This window comes from Plectropomus leopardus, chromosome 19 (assembly GCF_008729295.1).
Source record: "Plectropomus leopardus isolate mb chromosome 19, YSFRI_Pleo_2.0, whole genome shotgun sequence".
In the NCBI taxonomy this organism is placed as follows: domain Eukaryota; kingdom Metazoa; phylum Chordata; class Actinopteri; order Perciformes; family Serranidae; genus Plectropomus; species Plectropomus leopardus.
In genome coordinates this window covers 2,157,204-2,175,171 of record NC_056481.1, presented here as the reverse complement: position 1 = coordinate 2,175,171, position 17,968 = coordinate 2,157,204, and the positions used below count along the sequence as shown (strand labels likewise).

Here is a 17,968-nt window from a genome sequence, read left to right as displayed (position 1 = left end):
ATTCTTTTTTCCCTATTTTCCCCTAGCTTTCTAAAAAATATTTTTTCCAAATCTACTAATTTCGTGCACTTTGTGGAACTTTTTTTTTTTTTTACCTAGTTTCTCATGCCTTTTTCCCCATGTTTTTGAAAGAAATATCGATAGCAAAAATGTATCTGAATTTAAGTTTTCTCTGTTTTCTTAATAAACTCCATCCACTCTCCTGTTTCAGCCTCCTGACACAAACATATTTCTGCCACTTCTGAGTCACCATTTGAGGTGTATATCATTGACTTGTCATTTTTGGACAGCAGCAGGGACGCCGTCCTCTCTGGTTAAATGAACAGTGTGGTCTTTGTGTGCTCGGGACAAAGCTGGTGCTGTGAGTCAGCCGGAGAACCTTGACGAAGGACACCTGAGCACCCAAAACACCTCTCCACTACCTGTTTAACGCAGCCCGTCACACTTTGAGCTCATCTGTCCTGCAGATCCACAGATGGAAGAGATGTTAGGTCATCAGAGGTGTTATCGTTGGTGCGTTTCAGCACATTAAGTAAAACAGAAAAACCTTGTTGCTGCTTTTCTGTGTTTTGAAGGATTTGAGGGGAGCTGTTTGCTCAGAGTGTTGACACAGCTGCAGCTAGAAAATACTTCTTATAGACTGCACGACTGTATCAGAGGGACATTACAGGAGCCCAGACAGCCCAAACTCTGCTGAACCCTGCAGGAGAGAGAAATCAAACCTCTGAAGTCAGAAACTAAACATTTAAACATACCACTGTTGTTTTACATTCATGCATTTCTAAAATTCTCTCTTTATCTGCTCTCAGTTTGCATTCCTGGAAAATGTGTCACATTCATAGTGGAACAGTGCTGTAGTTGTCGTATGTTTAAAACAAAAAACAAACATTGAGTTATATGGATGATGCATAAAGGCTGAGTTGGTTATTTAAGTATGAAATATTTAAATTAGCTTCTTAATTTAACAAGCTTGTTGACAAGGTAAACTGTTGATTTGAAAAGTTTAAAAAAATTGTAAAATTTGTAAAAACGTCAAATTTGTAAAATTCTTATTCCCATTTTCAGGAATATTGACAATATATTATTTTAAACTTAATTTGTTTTCTTTCTTTTTTTTGGAAATATCTGTAAAGGCAGTGGATGACACATGCTTTGTATTGTGATGCCGTCCTCTAAATCCCGTGTGGGATGGGCCAGACTGGCATTACAGAAATTAAAACCAACAAAAACTAAACTAAAACTGTTGAATGTGCAGCAAGTTGTTAGAAAACTCTGCCAGCAGGGTTTCACCAGGATTATCAGTGATGAAGATAATCCCTCTCATGCACAACGCCTGCAGCTGCAGCAGAGCTGTGTGTTTTTTTTTTTTTTTTTAATATCAAGAATCCCTTTAAACATTTCTGCATTTGACTTTATCACTGAAGTTTTTTTCTCTTATGACTTTTCTGTAGATCCAATAACGTCCCCAAATTTTGCCGCTATGCTAGTAGCTCTGTAGGGCTTTACAATGATGGTAATTGTTAGCCTTCAGGGGCTGAAAAATGAAGACTACACTGAGACATCAAATCCTGCAGTTCCACTAATGTCCACCTGAGGCTGGCTCATAAACAGCGTCGTGTGAAAATGTCCAGCTGTACAGCAGAAATAAACATGTTCACAGCCTGGTACATAAAACTCTTGATCTCTGCCACTAATAAACATGACCCTATCAGAGCTATTAGTAAAGTTGGCATCTTTATAGACACAATATTATCCTTATGTGAACTTCCACGCAGTAAAATAATGTTGACCTGCTGAAGGGATCTTGGGAGGCCTCCGGGAGTTCCCATAGAGCCTACGAGAGTCTTCAGGCTGCACTTTGGGAACCAGTGGGTCATGTGAAAAGTTTCAGAAGTAACAAACTGCATAAAAATAGTCTCCTTCCCACCCTTGAGCTTATTTTCTTAAAGTATTTGTCATGTGCCTGACTTAATCTATCTTTCCCTCCAGCAAAGGGCCCCTCAGGAAACGCCTGCCGGAGGTGAAGCCAGGCTGCAGGATTTCCAAGGCAAAAGGTGTTGATAGAAACCTAATCCAGCCGCGGGTCTGAGGGGGGACTGTTTGTGAGGAGAGTCTTGGGGAAAACGGACCCCTCAGCCTCCTGAGCGCTCACATACCTGAAATACTCGCAACACAAGGTGACACCAAACACTGCAGGTCATCTCAGCCATGACCTGAATCACATCACACATGAATAAAATGCCTTTTTCATATGATGTGATATGTTTTCGCCTGTGATCATTTTATTATTTGCTGTAGTGTGCCTCAATGTCACAGTCAGAGAAAGATAAAGTATTCAGATCCTTTACTTAAGCAAAGTCAGATTACTGCTGTGCCAAAGTCTTGCATTTAAAATTGTGCGTCATCATTGTGGCCGGGAAAAGACTGCAGGGGCCCAAAGTGTCAGAGGCCACACCGGCCCTTTACCTGCAAAATGTCACTCAAATTCATATTTACCAACCAGGATGAGATTCAAAATGAGCACAAAGAGATGCAAAGGGACTGCAAATAGACAAAATGATGTAAAAAGATGCAAATATTCCTCTAAGAGACACAGATTGACCTCAAAGAGACACAGATTGACCTTCAAAGACACACAAAGTGACAACAATGACATGCAATAGAACTACAAAGTGACACAAAATGACTTAAAGGAGACACACAATGGCTACAAGGAGATGCAAAGAAACTACAACGAGAGACAGAAAGGACTTGAAGGAGACTCAAAAAGACCACAAAAAGATGCAGATCAACAACAAAGAGACGCAAAACTTTATGAAAGACACAAGTGTCCCTCTAAGATGCACAAAATGACAATTAAAAACACACAAAAAGACAACAAAGACATAATGGAACTACTAAGAGACACAAATGACGTCAACAAGACACAAAACAACAACAAAAGCATGCAATGGACCTACAAAAACACACAAAACAAAAACAACAAAAACTTGTAGTGGAACTACAAAGAGACACAAAACGACCTCAAGGAGACACAAAACAACAACAAATACATACAATGGAACTACAAAGAGACATCAAAAACATCCAAAAAAAGGACAAATGTGTCTCTAAAAGACACAAACTGACCTTAGAGAAACACATAAAAAGACAGAAAACCACAAGAAGATGACGACCACTGCAAAGACATGCAAAACAAAAATAAAGTGTATTCAGAACCATCTGAGGTTTTTTACTCACTTTTACATATTTTTACCTCATTATCTGAAAATGATATGAAACATAAACATCTGACATCATAGCATTATATCTACATATAACTGACAGGAAATGATTTATTACAGTATATCCACAATATGATGTCACTCCATGAAAGAGTAAAATCTGCTCCGCCCCTCTTACATATGGCTGAAATATGACCCTGAAGAAAAGCCTCCTGATAACTCAAACTCTGTTTAATCTATTATGGTAATGATAAAAACTGACTCATGGAGGCCAATAAAACTGTGCTCAGCTTCCTTCTGTTTGTTACTCGGCAGAGATTATTTGTCCAATCTGTTCTTTCAGAATCATATCTGCAGCCTTTAGTTGTGGTCGGCTTTATGTGCTTGAATAAAAGGTCTGAGTTTCTATGAAGCGTGACTGCGGCAGAACGTCTCCTCGGGGTAAAGTCACAGCGTGGCCTCTGGTGAGATAGCATGCCCCACCACACACCTGGTATCTGCTGCCAGGCTGAGCAGCTGCGTGTTTCCACACCGCGTTACCATGGACGCAGCTTGCAAACATTGAGGTCTGGGGACCTCAGGCTCACACTTCTTAATAAACACACGCACCTCGTCATGCATCAGTGCGTGGGTCAAATACTTCAGAAATTGCAGAAAAACGACATCAGAGGTTTTACTTTCACTCAGGAGCATAAAGGATTCGTTCACAAACCAAATCTGCTTTAGTTTCTGTAAAGCTCTTTCAGTGACACATAATTCATCCAAATCCAGGCCAGTGAAAAACCTCAAGGCAACAACTGTCTTAAATAATAGTTTCTGCTTACATTATACAACCAAAATATGATCCCACCTTCAGTACAGGTGTATCAGAAACACATCCTCCACCTGAGGGGGGACCGAGTCATTGTCTGCACACACAAGAAAGTCTCAGGTCTTATTCATGAAGTCCTGAGTCAAGTCCAAGTCCTGAACTTTGTGTTTTGAGTCCTAAACATATCATGATGCTCCTGGATTGACATCCCTTTTCCTCTGCTGAATTCAGATGTCTTTATGCCTTGCAAAAGATTAGTGTAAGTTGACAAAAAACCAAAACCAAAATTTGCTGTGGGGTTATTAGATATTATACAAAAAACAAGGGGAAAATATCCAGAAATTCATATTTCGTATTTTGCTTTTTCCAACTTTATTGTACTTATTTTCAGGTAATTTTCTCATAACTTTTTACAAATTTCTTGCTAAGTTTTGGGTCGTTTCTTGTTAAGCTGCTCGTCACCCTTCCATGTTTTGGAAAGAAATCAAGCCAATTTACTCAGGTTTTGAAGGGTTTATCTCTGGACATAGAGAGGATATAAAACCAATTGAATCTACAAAGTTAAAGTCCAGTTGAAGACACAAGTCAAGTCTTTTTAGATTTTGTCAAGTCGAGAGTCATCAGATTTGACAAAACATGGTAAATAACAAGAGACATTAAATTTGCAGCATTAGTCTTCTCCTTTCTGCTGATCAGTGCTGCTCGATGGAAAAGTACTCAGCAGGACATGCGAACATGATGCTGATTAAACACACAATCTGCAGAGCAATTAAATGGTGCATGGCAACAATACAAAGCAAACATGAATCTAAGTAGCAGCATATTTTATGATGCATGATTGTTCTGCTGCTGGACTTAATTGTTATAATCAACTTTAAAAATAAGATGGTTTATATCACAGAGGTACTGTTTGACAGTGATACTGGAGTGACAGAAGTGTCCATTTGTTTCTTTACAAATGTAAGACATAAGTTCCTCTCCCAAGAAAAGAAACATCTAAATCTAGAACTTTAAAATATATATATTTTGTCTAGGTAATTTCAATTTTCATTTAAAAAAAACAAACAAAAAAAAAAAATATATATATATATATATATATTATTATATATATATATATAATTTTATTTTATTCATATGAAACACCGACACCTGCTGGTCAGAAACTGGAAATGCAGCTCGTCATATTTTCAGGGACCCGCCCCAGGAACCATTCTCCGCTTCCCATTGGTTTAAAAATCAGAACTGAGCCATTTGATTGGTCACGATTTTTCCTGTCGGCCAATCAGCGTTTCTGTTTACAACTACACACAGAGGTCATCAGGGAAATAATGTGACGCCACTAGCCGCAAGGTGCCGTTCATATAACATTCAGAAGGAAGAAACGTTATGAAATCTTAAGTTTGGAGAAAAATGAGTTATACAGACATTTAACGGAGCTTCATGTTTACTAGGACGATGCTGTGTTTGGGCGTTAACGCCGTGAGGTCGTCGGTGTCTTTACAAAAGGTTGGTAGCTTAGCTAACAGTGAAGCTAACGGTGAAGCTAACAAACTAGCATTCTTTTCTTGACCCAAATGTTACATTTAATTTTGTTAACACCGGTTTGTAATATTATATATTTAATGTTATTTATAGCGTTTTAACAGCTGTAATCGACTGTTAGGGTGAAGACAGGGTAGCAACATGAAGTTAGCCACCTTACGAGGATTTTTGGATAGTTAAAGTTAGCCAAGATTTTGGCCAAAAATCTGAAATTTGTGAATCATCGTAAACTACCATTTGTTGTGTAAAATTTATACTAATACTGACTGTGCTAATAACAGTCATAATACAGACTGTTGTTTCTATTCTCACTTTATATATATTTTGGTTTAGGACTTCTAGATTAATAATCACATTGAAATTGAAACTTTGAGTGTTTGTTTTCGGTTTCGAGAAGTCAACTGATTAAAAGAGTCTATATGATACACATACGTTTCCCTTATAAGATTACTTTAACATGTTTAACTCAGCGGGTTCCCCAAAAATAAAGGGGAGACACTGCAGGTGAAATGAGTAAAATATTTACTAATATATATATATCACCATGAACACACACACACACACACACACACACACACACACACACATATATATATTCCTTTATTTAGCCCACAGCAGTAAGATTTGCAATATTGCATCAGCAAAGGGATAGTGCAAACAGGATGCATCCAAATCTCAAGAGTCCCTTTCTGTCTCCAGTGTCTTATTATTATTATTATTATTATTATTATTATTATTATTATTATTATCATTATTAGAGTTATCAAAGTCATTACACATTAAGTGATAATAGAATTCCTTATACCAATATATAGAAAACATTGTTTTACAAAATAAATATAATACCCTAAAGGATAAGTTGTCGTACATGTTTTGCATAGAAAACAAGTTTAAGAAATATATTTTTTACAGAAAAACTTATATTAATTTTAAAAGAATGGGGAAATAATAGAAAAGGCAAAAACTAAAAACAAATATACAAGACAAATATGCAAATGTAATGTAATGTAATTCGGCATGTTAGTAGTCATATATATGTATGTGTGTGTATGTATATATACATGCATACTTACCTACATAAATAAGTAGAAACTATATATTTATGTGTCTGCCTTTTTTAATATAGATGGTTCAGCACCGCTGCGTCTCTGCTGGACCGGGTACAGCTGCTCCTATTAATTTCATTTTATCTTTTTTCTTTTTGTTTTTAATCTGAGACGTCTTTGAGAATGTGGACAGCCCGTTCTGTTTAGGTTTTTTTTTTTTAAACCTATTAAAAAAACTAATTTCATAAACATTTTAGAAGTTTTCAAAGTTTCATTCTAATTAATGACATTATTTTCTCCTGTTTTCCAGCTGTGCCTGCTGTCCCTGCTGCACATGAGACATCAGTCTTATCGCTGCACGGTGCAGCTGTGTAGGAGAAATCAGCACCGCTGCGTCTCTGCTGGACCGGGTTCAGCTGCTCCTCCCGCACTGACTGACTCCTGCACTGAACCCGAAACTAGCCGCACCGCGTCCTCCTGGACTCCAGACCAGGGCCCGCCGCCCGCTCCCACTCACTGCTGCATGAGTGGCTGTCACAACTGCGTGTGGATCGAGCACGCCGAGCAGCTGCTGGCGTACTACCACGACGGAGGGGACCGGGCGCTCGCTGCTATCGAGGAGAACGTCCTGGATGAGAACCTTAAAACCTACCTGAAGATGGAAATCAGGCTCTTAAAGAAGACATGATGGATTCACTGATGTGGACGGAGAGAAGTGAGCGGCGTTAGAAGGAAGAATCTTTTAGTGACTGAGTGTACGCACATTATAACACACTCCAGGAACAGATCTTCACCTCCACCTTTTCACCTCCTCCCGCTTTAGGTCACACGATTCACGTCTGCAGAACATTTCCCAAAACTGCCACAAGCAACAAAATCAGCATGCGAAAAAAAGCAAAAGCAGCTGCTGATTTTTAGGAATCCGCAGTCCTGCCTGAAATAATCATCCAGAACAAATGTTGGCCGTGTGACTGTTGCTCTTCTAAACACGTCTGAGTGTCTGACTGCTCCAGTTTCCTAACTCCCTGTTTTCGTGATGTCTGTTGTTCGCAGATCTCGGCGACTCACTGTGTGAGTGACAGGCTCCACGATGTTCCCCTTCAGGAAAACTTGAATTGTTGTCACATCCATTGTTGCTTTATTGTGTAAGGAGTTTGACGTGTTGGATTTCTGATATCATGCGTCTAATTTGCCCACATTTGCTACCTTTTTAAAGCCTAATTCAGTATCTTGTTGATCCTGTTTTTTAGTCGTAAAGCACATTTGCACATTTATTTTCTTTATGAGTTTGTATGAAGTTTGAACTGAAGTGTTAAAGTATATTTTTATGTCTTTACCAATCATTTGCTTTATTATATTTAAGAGAATATTTTAAGTATGTATTTAAAATGTCTTGTTTAGGGTTGTTTGTTAATTAAATGTTTTGTCTGAGATGACATGAACTGTTAGAGTATTGTTTTTGTCTGGCCAGCAGAGGGCGCCACGTCGACATAAAGCTGTGTGTCGGATCCATATGAGGATAAAATGTTTGTGCTGATCCTCTTAACCTGTTCATCAGTCCAGAGTGTGTCACTGAGTATTTACTGTAATAGTAATATACAAGTCATTTCAAGACAAAACACTTCAAATCTTTCAACGTATTTAAGAATGTGTTACCTTTAACCCTCTCAAACCCGGATCGACGTCACTCTTTGGCTGCTTTCAGACGCCTTTCACAAGTATTTAATCCTCTGTAACCCGAGCAAACTGGTTCAAATACTGCATGGGCAGAAAGGCAACAAGTAAATTTCTTTATTTATTGAATTATTTTAATGTTCATTTAAAAGGGACATAGCATATTAATGAACATTAGTGATAAGAAATATTTAAAAAATATTTAAAATAATAAAAATATATTTCTAATCATTGCCATGTCCCAGACTGTGATAATCAAAAAGACGAATGTAGTATATTGGAAATAATTTTTTTTTTTTTTTTTTTTTAATCTAAAGACATAGTAGCGTCATGGCAAAAACTTTGAATTTAAAGGGTTAAAATCCTGAAAATTAATGAATATTTGGTTTTATCATTAGCACTGATGTTGGATTAAAAAACAACTCAAGAAAAGTAGAAAATAATCATGTATAATATTTCTTGAAGCTTGATTTTGTGTGCAGAGCGATTCGAGTGTGTGTAACATTAAAGCAGACCCTAATATGAAGAATACATGTAAACAAGTTTAATATTGACTGATGAAATGTGCATTATGTAATTTTGAATTAATGAGACTAAAATATACATTTATAAGTGAGATTTTGCTTAAAGAAGCTTCTTCTTCTCTTGCAGATAAGCTGTAACGCCCTGATGGATGGCGTCAGCTGAGGTGAATCCGGCCGCCGTCTGAACGGCCTCTGAGGTGACGGTGACCCTGATCTCCCGGGCGTTCGCGGCAGTCGTGTGGTCACAGTGATGCCCTGTAAGTCCTCGTTACGCAGTGGGCAGCTCCACCACACACACTTATTCTTTGATGGGAGGATTACAGACGATCATATACAGCCAATGACGCCACGTGACGGAAAACTCTCGGGACAGATTACTGCTGATGCCAACGCTGCAGAGTGTCACTCTGCATCATGCCAGTGTGTCATATTCTCACTGATGTAAAGCTTTAGGTTACTGAGGCTGTTAACTCTTTCATGTGCTGCATTCTGATGCCTTTCATTTAAATGAGCAACTTGGCGAGAGTTGTTAATTGCAAGAAATAAGTAGATTTAGAAAATTATTTTCAAAAAGCTGGGGGAAAAAAATGTCCAAAAAATATTTCTAATGATCATAATCATATATTTAGATATTTATTTATTTATATATTTACAAGAAATTAGTAAAAAGTTACAAGAAAATTACCTGAAAATAAGCAAAAACAAAGAAAAAGGTAATAGTAAAAACAAGAAAAGAAAATAACCCCAAGAAAATGCTAAAAAAAACAAAAAAAAACATAATTTTGAATACGCAGTTAAAAGTGTTTTTTTGAACATTTTTTGATGATTCTAATAATCCCATCCAGCTAAGTTTGAGATAATTTCCAGCCTTTTACTTTTTTTGTGTGCGTACTTTTCCGGACATTTCTTGCTAAGCTTCTCATTATGTTTTTCATGTGTTTTTGAAAAAAATCAAACTAATATTCTCAGGTTGCGGAGCCTTAAATGCCAGTTTCAGCTGTCTGAATGCAGCAAGAAAAGTGATGTTGATCCAGGCGTTAGAGGGTTAATTGGGATGATGGGAGAGACTCCTGCAGGAGGATCGGAGGGTTTTGAAGCAGATGGTGAGGCGACTGCGTAACAAAGAGAGAAAGAAACACTGGACCTTTCAGGAAGCCTCCATCTATAATCTGCATCAACATCGTCTTCGCTGTATCGTCTCATTTATCTGATGGTCTTACGTCAGTCATTTCATTAGTGCGGCTCAGTTTTCTAGTATTTTCTGCAGACAGGATTACAGAAGGCCTATATAACTGTAAAACTTCAAATAAAAGCACAGTCCCGCTGAGACAAACAGTCTCTACTCGCCACTGTGATGACACATTTTGACAAATAACGGCCTGTCTCTATTAGAGGCTTGCTCGGTTACCACACAGCTCAGTTTTATACAAGTTCTTTGGATTTATAAAACCCGGTCGTCGGCTACCTGCTGGAGTTACTGTTAGTTAGCTGCTTAGATCACACATAAAAATATGTATATGTGTTTAAATTTTTGGATTTTTGTCATTGTGAATATACTACACTTGGTAAGATTCTCCACAATTTAATAATTCTGTTAATTTTACCGAAACCGTGAGCACCGAAGAAGATGTTGTTACCGGGAGAGCTAACAAGAGAGACGTAAAAAAGAGATTAGTAGATTTAGAATACTTATTTTTTTCTAAAAGCGAATGAAAACTGTCCAGTGAACTATATGTATAATTCTATTTTTAAATTTATTTTTACAGAATTATTGTAATTTTTAGATTTTTTTTTTCCAGGTCATTCCTCACTTTGTATGTTTTTGTTTTACTTTCTCTTTTTATCAATTAATTCATTTATTTTTGAGTTTTTTTTTGCAATTTGTTGTTGTTGTTTTTTAACTTTACACAGATTTCTTCTGAGTCATTTCTTCTTTTGTTGACACTTTTTTGAAAAAAAAAAAAAAAATAGATATTTTTCCCAAGTCTCAAAGAGTTAAATCAATAATTGATTGCATTTGCATATCTCCTGAGCAACAGTTTTGTGTGAAAGGAATTAAAAGCCTCTACCATATTGACGCCCGAACCAAATTTAAACCTGTTGAGTTCAATGATTTGAGCAAACAATAGCCCGGGCGTTTAATTTAAGTTTTACGATATATTTAAAATATATCTAAAACATGAGCAGTTTTTTAATGCATAAAGGGGAGTATATTCTGTTAGAAACGTGCGTTATTTCTTCACAAATATTGTCAAAACTTGGATAAATGATTCTACAAATTTTAAAAGAAAGTGCATAAGTGCAGCGTGACATTACCAAGAGGGACACCCTCACTTAACCCCGTACATTTGGACTGTTGACAGCGGAGCGGGGAGGTGGCGCGTCCGTAATCTTCTGCGGAGCTCAGCATATAAGAGGGGCCCAAATCCCAGACTGGCCCTCACAGCAAACCCAGACCGACCAGTGCTGCGCTCACACCCACTCGTCTGGCTGTCCTTCACCCAGCAGCCGGTGAGTACACGCTCCGCCACACCAACACCAACACCAACACCAACACCACCACCAACACTTCCTGACATACCTGGGATTTAATAAACAAAGCTAAAGACAGCACAGACTCATGCTGGAGCTGCATCAAAGTCACGGGATATTCATGGACGCTGCAATCAGTATTTTTTTGAGCTGGAATGATTGACCTAAAAAGATAAAGATCTAACTTTCTTTTTTTCCAAAATTAAGATATATCTGAGAATACGGGTCCTTGTTTTCTTTGTAGATCAGACTTTCGGGTCTCTCGTGTGGGAGATTCATTATTCAGGTGTGCTGCAGGTTTTCTGTTTGGTGAATATGGAAGCTTAAAACATTCACCTGAGGAAAAATAAATATCTATAAATAAAAATCTAAAATATAGCAATATTATCTTGTCATTCCATGTTTTTTTGAATTAACCCTTTGAAACCCAGCTATTGCTTTATTTCTTAAACATTAGAAGAAGGCAATGATCAGCTTAAGAAGAAATTACTCAGAAATTAGCAGGAAATTAGTCAAAAATACAAGCAAATTCCTCAAAAAAAAACGGGGGGGGGGGGGTAAGTTAAAAGTTATTTGAAAAAAAAAAGAAAAAACAAGGAAATGAAAAAGCTTTAAAAATTGTTTGAAAATACAACATATATATATGTGATGTTTAAAAACAGTTCCCCAGTTCAAAAAAAATCTTTTACTTCTAAATTTACTGATTTTATTGAAATTTGTGAGACATTTCTTGCCAAGTTGCTCATCGCCCTTCTTCTTCATGTTTCTGAAAGAGTCCAAAGATTTCAAAAAGAAAAGAAAAAAGACCCCAAAGGTGCAGAATTAAAAACAAAAAAAGTTTTAAAAAATGTGTAACCTAATATTTAATATAGAATTTACCAATTTCTTTCTTGCCAAGTTTGCCATTGCCATTTTTTCCAATGCTTTGTCAAAGAAATCAAATCAGTTTTCTTCAGTTTTAAATGGTTAAATAGCTTGTGAAAGGTGGAAACTGATGTCGATCCAGGTTTCAAAGGGTTAATCACTGGATTTTTGGCCAGAGTGGACAAACCAACCACATGTCAGCAGCTGTATTTTAATATAAAATCGTCAATCACTGTCCGCTGGTTGAGACTCGAGGACAGTCTTTGTTTTGGGGACGCGGTGAACGGATTGATCGCTGAGACCCTCAGAGCGTGCTCAGCAGTTCTGCGGTGGCGTCCTTGCTCTAACGAGATTACATTTGGACGGCGGCTCCAAACACAGAGAGGAGGAGTGCTTATTAACTTGAGCCGGGGATTATGGGAAATTGGGTCGTCCTGGCAGAACAAGGTAGTCCATCTCCGACATTGAATCAGTGGGAAATATGAGTGTAAATCCGGCCTGCTGCTTGTCACATCGCTAAGAGGATTAAGGCCTGTAATGTCACACAGAGGTGACACACTCAGAAATAAAGGTTCTTCCTGACAAACTGAGGTTCTACCGAGAACCATCTGCTTCAGAAGAACCTTTTTTTAAATTTTTTAACTCTTTGAAACCTGGAGCGACATCACTTTTCTTGTGTTGTGTCGGTAAGATTCAAAGTTACTTGCATAGGAAATGAGTGAATGTCCAAACAGTGAGGTATCTTTGGGTGATGTTCCCGTTCATTGCAGAATGATAACAGCTGATTACTGGATGATGTGATGTGAATTTGAAGTTTAGCTGTGACGACAGTGAGAACCATATGTGCCCGCAGGTATGCTCCGCTGTGATTTTTCCCCTCGACCGTGACTTCAAATAACTGCGTCTCAAACCATAGACTGTATATGAAGATGGACGGCGCCCCCACTAACCCCCGCAATGCTTAAGTGAGGCTGAAATATCCGGGATACGAGCGTTGCGCTGGTGATGTCACTGAGAGCCAGAGTCTGCGCAGTAGCGATATCCACGGTGGGGGAGTTCCCGCCAAACACCCGTCTGACCAATCGTGAATGTGAGCGCACAGATTGGCTGTCACAGCTTACAATCATGGCTCATTATTAAAACCAAACTTTTCATAAAAACAAACACTGAACAAACATCAGCGTGATGAGAAAATCTTAGTTTGCGTGTACTTTTAGTTTTTAGTTTGGCGCGTTAACCAACATGAAGGGGCGGACTTTATGACCTATACCGCAGACAGACACCAGGGGGCGATCCAGACTAAAAAGTTACACTTCGGGGGAGCTGTCATTTACAGTCTGTGGCTCACACCCAAAGTGACATCATACACGATAAGACCTACACTACCATCTAGTGGTCAAATATTTTAGTCTTCACATACCAGACTAAACTATATAACAATACAAAATAAACATATACTAAATGGCTCCTACAGCAAGATGACTGCATTTCTACTGAGTGATGTTCTTCTCCTCTGGTGATAACATCCCAGTAACCATGGCGATGGATGCTCGAAACATTAGCAGCTTTATTTCTGTTGGAGCCACCTCACTAGCCATCGTTATTTTCAATCCAAGGCCACGTAGGTGTGTTATGGAGCCATAATGAAATACGTGGAAGCGGCCACGTATGAGGGATTTCTGGGGACTGGTAGTCCACGATTTCACAGAGGAATTGTGGATTGAAAACTTCCAGATGATTCGCTCAACTTTTGAGAGTTATGTGATGCAATAACAGCTCTTGTAGCTCCTGCTGCATCATGAGGGAGCCAGTTCCTACTGACAAGCACAAAGACACAGCATCATGTGACCTCACAGCATCATGTGACCTAGAAAAGACTAAAAAGGGTTCCCACTGCAGTTTTTTTGGCTTTTTCGAATTGCCTAAGATACCAACTCATGCCAGCGTAAAAACTCTTTGCGATAAATTGGAGTTTTTTCAAAATTGCCTTGTTTCCATTAAGTGTATTTTATATTCGCAATTTCAGTTTGCGCAATTTTAGGGTCAATGGAAACCTGCCTAGCGATGGGCTTTCGGAGCACAGTGTCCCATGAATTTCTTCTTCATGTTGAAAGACACTTTTAGAAAAGCTTCTCTTACGGGGACAAGCAGAAGAACCTTACATGTTCCTATTTAGCGCCTTTATTTCTAAGAGTGCAGAGGCGGCAGCTGTTACATGATATGAATGGTTAATTTTTTAAGTGATACGTTGGTTCAGATAAATTATCTGACTTTTTTTTATTCTTTCTTTTCAAAACAAAAAAGCTATCATCACGACGACTACACCTCAGAGCGGTGTCTCTAAAGCCAGCATCCTGCACACAGCTATCATAAACTACTCAGAATGAACCTCGAGCCGCCCAAAGCTGAGATCAAGTCCGCCACCCGGGTCACCGGAGGCCCCGCCACCCCACGCAAGGGACCCCCCAAGTTCAAGCAGAGGCAGACCCGTCAGTTCAAGAGCAAGCCTCCAAAGAAGGGAATCCAGGGGTATGCTTTCAACGATGCACGGTTTTTCACTCGAGGTTTATAAATAATGTCAGGTAATGGTGTGCGGTTGTTTTTTCTTTGCAGATTCGGTGACGATATCCCCGGAATGGAGGGCTTAGGCACAGGTGAGTTCACTTTAAATGCATTTCATATCTGATTTTACGAGTAATAATCATAAATAATAACTTTATTCATATTAGTATGCTTTGACAAACAAATAAAAAGCATACATGGAAAATGTAGAAGGAAATACAACATCAGAAAGCCAAACAGTCCCACTGAGCAAGCGAGAGGAAACTAGGGTAGCATAATTATTTCTGCATCATTAGTTTTTCTTTCATATGTGTGTGTACTGAATTGGTTAATACACGACATCCGCAGTTATGAATATAGGTATCTTAGAAAATTATAAATTATAATAAGACAAAACATTTCCTTGTTTGTTTGTTTTATTTTTATTTCATTTTTTCTCAATTATTTTTTGTGTTGGTGCTAATTTGGGGTAACTGCTTAGTTTTCTTGAAGCTGCTAATTGCCTTACGTGTTTTTGAAAGTAACCCAGTTTGCTCAGGTTTCAAGGGGTCGATGCTTCACCAGATATCCTTCATAACCTTATATCTGTCTTTTTTTGCAGACATCACCGTCATTTGCCCCTGGGAGGCCTTTAATCACCTGGAGCTGAATGAGCTGGCCAAATACGGCATCATCTGAGCCCTTCTTCCCCTCGCTGCAATCCTCTGAGGATTACAGGCCACCTTCAAACCATCTGCCTCGGGCTCCATCTTCAACCTCAAATTGAACTATTCCAAACATAACAGACACAAAAAAAAAACGGAAAAACAGAAAAAGAATCTACAAAAAAAAACTTTCTGTCCTTTTTCACAGGAGTCTTCTTCTGCAGTCACACTCAACATCTGCTCACGTTTAGGATCTGTTGATTTGACATCGTCACTAGATCTGCACTGTTACTTTGAACCGCCTGCTCTCTTCTCTCGCTGCTCTTCTTCTTTCCTCTCGTTTTCTTTTCTTCTCACGGACAAAACACGAAACTTACGCAAGCAAGGCAGCCTCAGAAATTGAGTTTAAGTGACAAACCCGTGAGGCGGGTGGGTTCCCGCTTCATGTGCTTCGGCGCCTCTTTCGCCACCTCAGAGGCTTATCCAACATGAAAAAAATAAAACCTAAATTCTGTAGAGATGGGACACAAGCTTGCCATTGCTGAGCGTAACCTTTCAGTGGGATAATCACAAATCCCCCTTCTCCTTCTGTTTTTAACACTTAACTGGACCCATGTCGCATAAATCTTATCACTGTACCATCTTTGTTTTTCCTCTACATTTTCCTAACTCCATAAAACTTGAGCAAACTTACTTAATCTCTTTCAAAAACATGTAAGGCAAGAAACAACATCACAAGAAATGACCCCAAATCAGCAAGGAATACAAGAAAATTCCCCGACAAATAGCACACAAAAAAGAAAACAAAAATAATTTTTAAAAAAAACAAAAAAAGAAATGGCTTGAAAAAAAGTGCTAAAAATATGAATTTAATTAACTTGAAATACATAAGAATTTTTTAATATTAATTTTATAATTTTTTCTCTCTCTCTCTTTTTATTTATTTATTTATTTTTACTAATTTTCACCTCATTTTCTAGTCAGCATTTCCTAATTTCTTGCAAACTGCAGGACATCTATCAAAGTTGTTCATTGCCTTCTTAACCACATTTTCAAAAGAAATCAAATTTGATTGGGTTTTCAAAAGTTCAAATACTTTTAAGAGGCATCTGAAAGTAACACAAGAAAATTATGTCAATCTAGGTTTCAAAGGGTTAATCTGATTTACATAGAGAAGAGAATAAATGTGCAGTAGTGTGTGTCCTTAATTTGCTCACACTCACAACTTATCTGAAGAGGTACGGTATCTTCCATTGTTGTGTTTGCTTGTGTTAACATTAGTTTCATACTTTCTTATTTGTGTTTCACTCTTGTGTAATTTAAATGTATGAAAATCTGTATATTATGTGTAGTTTTATGTGCCCTTTGTGTGTTTATATCTGTTTTGAAGATCATAATTTTGGCAATTTCATCCATCATTTTTTTCCTTTCATCATTTGATCTCCATCATACACACATTGAGCCTCATTTAGATTTTCTACTCTATTTCAAATCACATTCAAATTAAGACAATAATGACAAAGAAGAGGCTAATTTGTTGATGTAAATCTGGTGATTTTTCTTGATAAACGATGTTTGCACTGTAGGTCAAGTCGAGGGATGAGTGGGATGGATGTTTCAGTTCACACCCAGATCTGAAGAGATGTATAATGGAGTTCTGTCCTCTCTACAGGATTTTGGGAAAAAATAAAGCATAAAAATAGGAAAATTAAAAAATTGACTTTATTTTTAGCATCAAAATAGCTCTTTGATCAATCTTTCTTTCAGTCTAGAAATTAAATCAAATGTGGAATGTGTAAATATACAGTTATACACACACACATACACACACGTATATGGAGATATAAACATTTTGGATTCTGATAGTTGGTGCTTTTTATATAGTGTTTCATCAAATATAGGACTGGTGATGTGATCAGTGAGAAGATAAATATGATTTGTAATCTGGAAAAGCAGGTATTGTTAATTATATTCAACAGCCCTTCAAAAAACTCTAACAGAAATGCAGCCTTTAAATGCAAAAAAAAGACATTTTGAATGTATGGTACAGTATCATACAAACACAGGAAAAAGTAAGTTGCATAATATAATATAATATAATATGAGATACGATACGATACGATACGATACGATACGATACGATACGATACGATACGATACGATACGATTCGATGGAATAAGCGAAAGTGATAATTTAAATGTTTGGGCACTAGTTAACTTACACTGCAGCTACATTTAGCTGATGTTGCCGTCCCTACGGCTTGTCGCACAGAATTTACGTCACAATTTCCCGCTGCACTGCATTGACGTAACGCTCTGTGATTGGTTGTTCGCTCTTCCTCTCCACGGACTCGCTTCCCGGGAATTAATTACAGCTGATTGATTAACTAATGTGCTTGAAAACCACTACGATACTGAAATGTTGAACGTTATGATCGAGGAATACATTACTGCTTGATTTTTTTTTGTTTGTTTTTTTACTGTGTGTGGCAAGACGTCATTGAGTGCTTAGAAAGGCACATTAAAATATGCATTGTTGTTGTTG

The 17,968-nt window shown here is 37.8% G+C and overlaps 2 protein-coding genes across 3 annotated transcripts; both read left to right on the top strand.

Moving 5' to 3' along the window:
• The first annotated feature begins 5,373 nt into the window (after nucleotides 1-5,373).
• Nucleotides 5,374-8,404, top strand: oxld1 (oxidoreductase-like domain containing 1). The gene is made up of 2 exons (XM_042507786.1): nucleotides 5,374-5,541; nucleotides 6,934-8,404. Exons 1-2 carry the CDS (start codon nucleotides 5,476-5,478, stop codon nucleotides 7,309-7,311), a joined length of 444 nt encoding a protein of 147 aa, XP_042363720.1. The 5' UTR covers nucleotides 5,374-5,475; the 3' UTR covers nucleotides 7,312-8,404.
• A 233-nt stretch (nucleotides 8,405-8,637) lies between these two features.
• pde6gb (phosphodiesterase 6G, cGMP-specific, rod, gamma, paralog b) lies at nucleotides 8,638-16,137 on the top strand. 2 transcript variants are annotated; one of them, XM_042507787.1, is made up of 5 exons: nucleotides 8,638-9,078; nucleotides 11,185-11,332; nucleotides 14,522-14,746; nucleotides 14,831-14,871; nucleotides 15,381-16,137. In XM_042507787.1, exons 3-5 carry the CDS (start codon nucleotides 14,601-14,603, stop codon nucleotides 15,455-15,457), a joined length of 264 nt encoding a protein of 87 aa, XP_042363721.1. In that variant the 5' UTR covers nucleotides 8,638-9,078; nucleotides 11,185-11,332; nucleotides 14,522-14,600; the 3' UTR covers nucleotides 15,458-16,137. The 2 variants fall into 2 exon arrangements, with proteins under 2 accessions (XP_042363721.1, XP_042363722.1); XM_042507788.1 differs by lacking the exon at nucleotides 8,638-9,078 and having other exon boundaries at nucleotides 11,014-11,332.
• Nucleotides 16,138-17,968: the final 1,831 nt, after the last annotated feature.

Bases quoted from the DNA above. Each gene is read 5' to 3' on its own strand.
- pde6gb (XM_042507787.1), top strand. From the start codon at position 14,601: ATGAACCTCGAGCCGCCCAAAGCTGAGATCAAGTCCGCCACCCGGGTC. The intron at 14,747-14,830 runs GTATGCTTTCAA...TTTTCTTTGCAG, and splicing joins CCAAAGAAGGGAATCCAGGG to ATTCGGTGACGATATCCCCG. The intron at 14,872-15,380 runs GTGAGTTCACTT...CTTTTTTTGCAG, and splicing joins AATGGAGGGCTTAGGCACAG to ACATCACCGTCATTTGCCCC.
- oxld1 (XM_042507786.1), top strand. From the start codon at position 5,476: ATGTTTACTAGGACGATGCTGTGTTTGGGCGTTAACGCCGTGAGGTCG. The intron at 5,542-6,933 runs GTTGGTAGCTTA...CCTGTTTTCCAG, and splicing joins CGTCGGTGTCTTTACAAAAG to CTGTGCCTGCTGTCCCTGCT.